Source organism: Strongylocentrotus purpuratus, unplaced genomic scaffold, assembly GCF_000002235.5.
Source record: "Strongylocentrotus purpuratus isolate Spur 01 unplaced genomic scaffold, Spur_5.0 spur5_scaffold_21, whole genome shotgun sequence".
In the NCBI taxonomy this organism is placed as follows: Eukaryota; Metazoa; Echinodermata; class Echinoidea; order Camarodonta; family Strongylocentrotidae; genus Strongylocentrotus; species Strongylocentrotus purpuratus.
In genome coordinates, this window is record NW_022145607.1 from 30,681,909 (window position 1) to 30,692,142 (window position 10,234).

Sequence of the window (10,234 nt, forward strand, 5' to 3'; positions counted from 1 at the left end):
ACCGACCTTTAAGGTGCAAACTACAGTCCTACACCAGGCAAATAATTATGACTCCTCTTGTGCAAGGGATTAATGGTGCGTATCGCAATGAAATAGACAAATCATAAATGAATTCGTAAATATTTTTTCATTGCAGTTGGATCGATTGGAACAACTCGGATGCGAGTCCCTTCTCGCTACCGTGTCCACGCCCGATCGCTCGGCCTATGTCTGCGGCACCCCGATCGCTCTCCAGTACTTCTCCAAAGTGAACAAAGACCACCCCATGGCCGAGTACATCCACAAGCAGGTCTCGAGCGATAGCGACTTCGACCCCGACGGACTCGACGACGAAAGTCCCAGTGCCGACGACGCGGGCGTGGACGACCAGGGCGAGAACGCTGAGAGCGGCAGCAAGGAGAATAACAAGCATGAGACGTCTATGGGGATTGGTCAGTCTGTACAGGGGCGCGCCAAGATGAACCCTGAATTGACCAATGAGGAGGAGGATGAGATGGACATGCTGGGGACGGAGAAGGGGTCATAAAATCAGGTTAACTATACTGAAGTCTTCTATTGAGTTATCCCTTTTCTATTTTTCCCTTTCTCTTCATGTTTTGCTGTATTTGCGGTCGGTTAACAACTTACACATGGAAAAGATGAAAGTTGTAGAAATCAAGCTTCAAAATCAAGATTATACTCAACAGGATATCTTTTTCATTTTTCACTTTCATGCATCTACAATGTGCATTTAGTTCCAAGATCTTCCAATACCAGTAATGTTCCTTTCAATATGTAATAATAGTGTTATCTCATCCAATCCAAAACCTCAAAGATAGGTAGTCCTATTATGCTCATTATTTCGTGCTCTTTTTCTTTCCTTTGTCTAGTGTCTACCAATGGTCCAGCACCCTACCTTAATTCCTCTTTCTCTCTCTGTCTCTCTCTGTCTCTCTCTCTCCAGTCTGCCTCTTCCCCATCTCTCTCTGTCTCTCTGTCTCTCTAATCCACTCCCCCATCTCTTTCTTTATTTCTGTACTTTCTCTCTTCCTCTTTTTCTTTCTCCTTTTTTTAACCTCCCTGTCACTATCTGTTTTCGACAGGCCTATTTGCACATTGTTTCGATCGCTTGATAAATATGTTTATTAAAAGCTCGTTCAGATATGACGTGGCAATACCGCGCCGTTTTCTTTTCTTTCCTTTTTATTTTGGTGATCGCGTAAAATTTAACACACTTTACATTACACTCTGTGCATAAGCGCAAGTCCTTTGTTTCCCGCAGTTGCCACCCGGAGTTGCCATTCGTTTACACCTTGTAAAAGACCGTGGTGGCTTTTTGGCGACGGTTTATTTACCGCGCCCGGACCGCGCCATATCTGAACAAGCATTAACAGAGGCATGCATGTTGAGGAAAATGCTTTAACACGCCTCTCTTATAAAAAGAACACATATATTTATCCCTTAAACTCTGTTCTCTTACCACAGGCGAGGAGATTTACATCGTCAGTAAGGAGCGTATGGTGATTGGTACGGGTATGCTCTATCCCAGGCCTCATGAGAAAATGACCTTCAAGAACTCCCCTGAATATACCGAGTAGACTTTTGTGACGTCGTTATTGTGAAAGCAATGCAATCTTTGTAACAAGTAGAGTTCATTTGCAGAAGAAGAAAAAAATCGAAGGAACAGGTTGGTGAAAGTTTGAAAGAAATCGGCCTCATTAAGATGTGATGTTCAAGAATTCGCCTGAATATGTACCGAATAGAGACCTACCAACATAACCAAGTCAGGAAATGCAATCTTTGGTACAAGTAGAGTTTGGTGGAAGCAGATTAGAGAGTATGGGAAACAGATTGTGAAGTTTGAAAGAAATCAGCCCCATTGCATGATTTGAAGAAGAATAAATAACTCACATGAATACACAGTGTAGACCTAAAACATTATTGTAAAAGCCAATCAAACATTTGTAACAAGTACTAAAGGGGATATTCCCCTGATATATATATATTTTTTTTTATAGAAGCAGACAATAATTAGAGAAAGAGGTCAATGAAATTTTGAGCAAAATTCTATTTAAAAATAAAAGGTTACGATATGAGTATTTGAAGCTGCGATCAATCAAACACAAATTGGCAACTCTGCGATGTATCTTGCAAGCTCCCCTCCCATTTGCTTTATACTGAAAAGTTCATTTTTTATTGATCGCAACTTCAAACATTGATTTCATAACCTTCTTATTTTCAAATCGGAATTTTTGCTCAAATTTTCACTGACCTTTCGAGAAAAAGTATAAAATGCAGTTTCAATACCCTATCCGGACCCTCCCTGCTGGAAAGAACACACTCATTCACAGTGTGAATCACACTGTTTCACACTGTGAATCACAGTGTGGAGAACCGGAAAAGGAAAGAACACACTCATTCACACTCATTCACAGAGTGAATCACACTGTGAATCACAGTGTGCTCCACAATGTTAAATTGGGGCGTTTTCACATTGTGGTCGATTCGTTTCACACTGTGGTTCACAGTGTGGAGAACCGGAAAAGGAAAGAACACACTCATTTACACTCATTTACAGAGTGAATCACACTGTGTTTCACACTGTGAATCACAGTGTGCTCCGTAATGTTAAGTTGGGGCGTTTTCACATTGTGGTTCACAGTGTGGATAACCGGAAAAGGAAATAACACACTCATTCACACTCATTCACAGAGTGAATCACACTGTGAATCACAGTGTGCTCCACAATGTTAAATTGGGGCGTTTTCGCATTGTGGTCGATTCGTTTCACACTGTGGAGAACCGGAAAAGGAAAGAACACAATCATTCACACTGTGAATCACAGTGTGCTCCACAATGTTAAATTGGGGCGTTTTCACATTGTGGTCGATTTGTTTTACACTATGGATAACCGGAAAAGGAGAGAACACACTCATTCACACTCATTCACAGTGTGAACTGTGATTTCACACTGTGATTCACACTGTGAATGAGTGTGAATGAGTGTGTTCTTTCCAGCAGGGCTATCAATCTAATCTATTGTTTATCCCAACGGAATCATGTTCGGATTTGAAGTTCGTACAGTTCGATAGGGGAAGGGCAAGGCTATTGAACATACTCTAGGTTTTTTTTTTTCAAAGGTGTTTTCGTTCGTGATGGAGTTATGTGACAGCAGAAATATGAGAGTATCAACTGGTTTGTGAAAGTAGGAAAGAAAAAAATCAAAAGAAACGTATCAATGCTGCCTCGTAGGAATAGATCACTACATAATTTATGTGCGTGCGAACCTCAAAGTGGCAATTAAGTCAATCAAAAGTGAAGTAGTTATGGACAACTCCCTCAGTTAAAGAAAACAGAAAGAAGAACAAAAAATCAACATGAATTTCCCTTTTTCTCCTCAGTAGCATTTCCGGTGCTGCAATTCAAATAGGTCACTTAATAGCTAACTCCGAATCATTGGGTGATCGCGTCGGGTCGGGTGGTCGCATTACCCGAGCTTTTGCGAAAACATGCCCCTTCTTTCATGAAATATCGGGTTAATTGTTGTGAAATGAAACCCTCTCATCTACAAATGATCTGGTTCAATTTACCCTACATTTTGAGAGAACCCTAGAACAAATCTTCGAAAGGTTGCGCCATCTTCCGCCCCCGGTTCACGAAAGTTTGGGTAACCGCCCGACCAGACGTGATGACCCGATGACTCGAAGTAGGTCTGCCCGCATTATTGATAGCATGTCTCCCATTAAAACGAAATCCACCTATGCTTAAAGAGCTAACGTAGGATCAGATTGGAAATAATACATCACCGTAGGATTACCACTACGCCAATATTGAAGTCACTCTATAACGATCTCAAGTTTTAAAAATGTATTATACATTTTTAAACTGCTATAATAGCTTTCTTCCTGTTTATGCCAATTTTGTCCCATCTTTCACCAATCTTTTTTTCTGATATGTCTGCTTTTATTCAGATTAACTTGCTATTAAAGTTGGATAATCCTCTATTTCCATAGTTATTCAAGAATATAACGGTTATTATGGCGTACAACATAGCTCCTGTATTTCTGAATATGTCATTTACGTAATGTAACCACGTAATACTAATATACTTGTGCCTCGATACAGATTATTTCTTTCACCTGTTACGAATACAGTATTTGTAATTCGATAGTCAGAATGCGCATATTGCGTGTTGTTAGGTAGAGCAAGCCATAATGTTTGTCCTACCTAGCAACAACTATAATGTATGTATGCAATTTGAATTCTGACTATTGAGATACATTTATATAGATGAATGAAATACTTCTTATCGAGATGCTTCCCAAAGGCTTATGCATAAATTTGATTACATTACGAAAACATGGCCTATTATGTTGAGGCGTGTATCATTTTAGCTGCTTATCTTATCGATATTATGGTAATGTTCTAGTTCGGGCCCCTCGTCCCATTTTATGGCAATATCTGGGCCCGTTGCACAAAACTTACCATTGACGGTAACTTTGCCATCAATGGTAACTACCATGGAAACCTTGATTTTGATTGGCTGTTGTGCCCTGTTACCATGGTTAAAGTTACCATCACTGGTAAGTTTTATGCAACGGGCCCCTGATCAGTTCATTGCTACAAGTGATTTGTGAAATAATCATAAATGCTATGCAAAATGACCATTTTGTCATTGGTGGATAAAGCTCCATGACTATTCGTGCATCTGTTGGCTTTTTCGACCTGTCTGTCTTTCATTCTCTCTTCTCATCTTCCAACTTCTTTACTACATCTCTCTCTCTCTCTCTCTCTCTCTCTCTCTTTCTCTCTCCCCCTCTCTTCCTCTCTTCCTCCCTCTCTCTTCCTCTCCCCACTCCCTCTCAGGCTACTCTTTACTCTCTTTCACGATGATTGTGTACGCTATGCTTTGTAGTTTATCGTATTCAAAGGACTCCGTTCTTTGAACAATGTTGTCTGTTAAAGTTGACGAGATTGAAAATGACTGCGAAAAACAAGTTTGACTGAGTATCATGGATATGCAACTCAAATTTTAAAGAGATTTTTGCATCATAAATATAGAATAATTCTAGCGTAAATGGCTTCTGAAAGTGATTAATGCGATCCATGTCTTGTCTGTATTAAATATTGAACAGTTTTGCGAAGATATTCGGTCATGTATATAATCCGATGTATTTATTCAGTTTCTAAATATGGTTATTAATATTTATTATTAAGTTTAGCAAGAAAATCATCGTGTACCATTATTGTACACACCGACCCCGACCTTTTTTGTTTTAAAGGAGTAACAAGATATAATCGAATATTATTTAAATGTCATGAATATAAATGTAAACATATAGTGGCCCTTTTCACGTTTTTCCCGATAATTTAAATGAAAACATCTTGCTCTGTGACGAAATCTTATCACAGAAAGATTTTTTTTTTCTAATCATATTTATATCAAATGATCATGTTCTCGACCATAAGGTAAATAAACGATATGTACACAAAAGCGATGTCAGCAAAAGATGAGGGTCGTGTTAATAACCCTTTCTCCAACTAGTTCTGATAATTGAAACAGTACAATGTGCATCTTGTGGAGGTGTCGCTGTGGTTCATTCATTTGACTCCCAATCTTAGGGTTAAGGGTTCGAATCACATCCCGGCTCTAATGCCCTTTGGCAAAACATTAATCTATATTTGCCACTCTCCATCCAGGTGTAAATGGATACCTGGCAACTGCTTTGCAGGGGCCGTAAAAAGAGCAGTAATAATGATGTGGCTATACCCTGGGTAAATAAAACCAATGATAATGTTATTTATTATGATCATTAAGTGTATGACAGTATATCCTGACACTTTTTCATCATGTTAATGGTGCTAGTTAACAAAATTATGTTCGTTTTAAGCCCATGATTTGCAAAATTATTTTAACCAATTATCATATTTGTTTAAAAGAAAAATATTTATTTATGTTTATTTTGGGGGGATTTTTTTTTTTTTTTTTTTTTGAAAATTTCTTATTGCATTTATGGTTCTTTTTACTAACAAGAGCAAAGTATGCTGCCAATGTATTCTGTTAATTGAATGTATTCGTCTTTTTTCTGTGAAAGAAAAATAAAGATTGTTTTCTCAAGGGACTATCCGCTTAAAGGCATTTCTTTTTTCTTTTTTTTTACTGACGATGTACGATGTAAAGCGTCACGTTTCATAATTCTCAATCTTATAACACAGAATTTAATGAATACGCGCAAGTCCGTTCGGCGTTTCTTGTTGTGCGCATTTGCCATTCATTTACACGTTAACAAAAAACGCGGCGGTAAACCGCGCCATAACTGAAAAAACGCGGCGGTAAACCGCGCCATATCTGAAAAACCCTTTAAGCTCATTATTTGGTTTTGTTTTCATTATTATGTAAGACGTTTTTTTTGTATGATTCCATTGTCTGAATTGCCTAAAAGAAACGGTTAAAAAAACTCGCCGAAGTATGTTTAACGTGATTTTTTGTTATATCGTTTCTTGTTTGTTTGTTTTGAGTATTTTTTGCTGTAATAATGTTCCTCGGTGGGAAATTATTTTTGCGGTAATAATGTTCCTCAGTAGGTATTTTTTGTTTGCGGTATTATGTTCCTCAGTAGGTATTTATCATCCTATAAGACCGACCGCTCACGAGACCGACGATCAATGAGAACAACGACCCACGGTCACGTTAACCCTCCACATCCCTCCATCCCCCTCCCCCCCCCCCCCCCCCCCACCCAAATAAAAGGGGGGAATATTTTATCAAGAGGCCCGCAAACAGACACGTCGGTTTGTCGGTTTCTTGGGCTGTCGGTGTTGTAAACCCATTGTCCGGGCTTAAGCCACCTGGCAGACAACAAGTCTTTTTGCCAGTCGTAGAAGATTAATACATCATGGGCCTGAGCTGAAAGACTACTGGCTGCATCGCATGCATGTACTGTAGCTGCTCAGCCATGGTTAGGCTATAAATTTAAATCTTTTGTGCAACTTTGCTAAATGTCATCGAGTCCGGACTGCAGACTAGGCCTACGTCATCAAACCCCATCAACATTTAGCAACCTTTAAAGGCCAAGTCCACTCCAAAAATAATTTATTTTTAGTAGATGCAGAAAAATCGTAAAATCGGATAACTGATTAAGAAAGTTATGAACTTTTTTAAAAGTATGGCAAACTATGGAACTTAGAAAATCAATACACAAATTGCCAGTTTGTTTATCAGTTTGTGACGTCATTGCCTCACTAGTTTACCAATTGCTTTAATCGCATTCATTTCCCCCTTATCATCCCCAAAACTTGATTTCCTCATGCCTTTGCCCAGGTTATATGATTTGTATCGTATTGCGTGCATGACATTTCACAAAACTTTTGTGAACTTTGATTTGAATATTGTAAATTCATAATCATTGATTTTTATATAAATAGTTTATCAAAATTCAAACTTTTCATGATTTAACTTTAAAAAAATCGGGATATTAGTGCATCCACACAAAAACATATTACTATCAATATAACTTGGATGCTGGTGTGAGGAAATAAGATTTTAGGGGAAAAATTTGAAATTGATATTATCAATATAAAGAAAACAATAATGGATAGTGAGGCAAAAACGTCACAGACTCATGTGTGAGTTTCAGATTTGTCTTATGATTTTCAAAGTTTATCATGTCATTCAAAATGTATAGCTTTCTTATTAGTTATCCGATTTTGCTCGAACTCTTTTTGGTTTGGTTTGTCTGATTGTTCTGCTTCTATTAAAATTAAATTATGTTTGGAGTGGACTTGCCCTTTTTGCCCGTTCTCTCTCTCTCTCTCTCTCTCTCTCTCTTGCTCTATCTATCTATCTCTCTCCTGCTATCTCTCTCTCCAGCATGAACTTAAACACCGAAACACACATACACATGCACACACACGCACACAATCTCTCTCTCTCTCTCTCTCTCTCTCTCCTCTCTCTCGCTCTCTCTCTCTCTATCTATCTATCTCTCTCCTGCTATCTCTCTCTCTCCAGCATGAACTTAAACACCGAAACACACATACACATGCACACACACGCACAAAATCTCTCTCTCTCTCTCTCTCTCCCTCTCTCGCTCTCTCTCTCTATCTATCTATCTCTCTCCTGCTATCTCTCTCTCTCCAGCATGAACTTAAACACCGAAACACACATACACATGCACAAACGCGCACACAATCTCTCTCTCTCTCTCCCCCCCCCCCTCTCTCTCTCTCTCTATCTATCTATCTCTCTCTCCAGCATGAACTTAAACACCGAAACACACATACACATGCACACACACGCATAATCTCTCTCTCTCTCCCTTTCTCTCTCTCTCTCTCTCTATCTATCTATCTCTCTCCAGCATGAACTTAAACACCGAAACACACATACACATGCACGCGCACGTACACGATCTCTCTCTCTCCCTCTCTCCCTCTCTCTATCTATCTATCTCTCTCTCTCTCTCTCTCCAGCATGAACTTAAACACCGAAACACACATACACACGCACACACACGCACACAATCTCTCTCTCTCTCCCCCCCCCCCCCCTCTCTCTCTCTCTCTATCTATCTATCTCTCTCATGCTATCTCTCTCTCTCTCCAGCATGAACTTAAACACCGAAACACACATACACATGCACACACACGCATAATCTCTCTCTCTCTCTCTCTCTCTCCCTCTCTCTCTCTCTCTCTCTCTCTATCTATCTATCTATCTCTCTCCTGCTATCTCTCTCTCTCCAGCATGAACTTAAACACCGAAACACACATACACATGCACACACACGCACATAATCTCTCTCTCTCTCCCTCTCTCTCTCTCTCTATCTATCTCTCTCTCTCTCTCTCCAGCATGAACTTAAACACCGAAACACATACACACGTCACACACGCACACGATCTCTCTCTATCTCCTCTCTCCCTCTCTCTATCTATCTCTCTCTCTCTCTCTCTCTCCAGCATGAACTTAAACACCGAAACAAACATACACACGTCACACACGCACACAATCTCTCTCTCTCTCTCTCTCTCTCTCTCTCTCCTCACCCACGCTTTACAAAAATGCTGGATATGCCCCTAGAAAGAAACAATCTGACGTAAATGAGATGCCATCAACGAAAAATCTTTATTTAACCCGAGTCGTATTCTCAAGACTTCATCCTGATCGAATAGACGACTTCACAAAATGACATTTTACGGATAAACGTGTAGATATAATTATGATGGAGGATAGTAATTTACAACAAACCTCGGTGGTATCATTTCAAATACATTTTGTGTACGAATATTACTTTAAAATTTCACGAAAAAGCGGTCAAACTTTCACGATATTCGCAAACGTTTGAATGAGTATAAGCCCTACTCGATAAGCCTACATTAGAGTTCTGTTGCGAGCTCATGCATTTCGTACCTGTTTTACACAAAAATGTTCATGTATGGTAAGACATATTTAGTTCGTTGCTTATGAAGAAAGATGATTATCATCATAACAGAATGTTATAATAGATTATTATCATAATAAAAGGTGATAACACAACAATGACAAACATTTCTGTCGCATCTTAAGGCGTTCATTAAAGATAAATGTGACTAAGAAAGAATAGTAGTGCTTTAGTGAAATTCAAGATTATGAGAGTTCACTTATGGATGCAAATTATCTAACGGCGCAAACAACAGAATTCTGAGCAATTTAAAAAAAAAAAATCTTTTAACAATGATTTTTCACGGCTTATCAGCTATAGAATTATAATGTTCGAGTTTTATTGACATTTTTCACAAATAACATACAAATAATCGAACATTACATAAGAATCATAAGTCAAGTAAATCACATTTAAAAGTATGTTTTTTTCAACAACAAATACATCGCAAGGAATTTGAATTTCCCAAACTGATGCTTTTAATGCCCATAATAATTATTCAAGATCAATTTATAGATAAGCCGTAATCATATTGATGGGACGGAATTTTGAAAAAGACAGTTTCCTTCTAATTACAATTTGAATGAGAAGTATTATAATTTTATGTTAAATACTGAGATATGCAGTTCTTCACTTTACATCAAAGAAAAGTACCTCAACATGATTATTCTAACTATTAAAGCGAACGTCCATGACCCCTTGTAACTTGTAACACGATGTGTACAGTGATCATTACTTCCGAAAACAACATAGCGAAAAAGAATGCCGAGGGCGAATACAACTCGTCTATAAGGCAGACCTGGGCCCCGTCTTATAAACAGTTGCGATTA

At 38.7% G+C, this 10,234-nt stretch overlaps 1 protein-coding gene across 1 annotated transcript in view; it reads left to right on the top strand.

The window, feature by feature from the left end:
* Positions 1-1,640, top strand: part of LOC100890961 (serine/threonine-protein kinase LATS1) — a 16,884-nt gene extending 15,244 nt beyond the window's left edge. Inside the window, exons 4-5 of the mRNA XM_030994491.1 lie at positions 137-532; positions 1,465-1,640. Of these exons, the coding sequence (XP_030850351.1) occupies positions 137-526 (390 nt within the window). The 3' untranslated portion in view covers positions 527-532; positions 1,465-1,640. The remainder of the gene's footprint in view (positions 1-136; positions 533-1,464) is intronic.
* Positions 1,641-10,234: the final 8,594 nt, after the last annotated feature.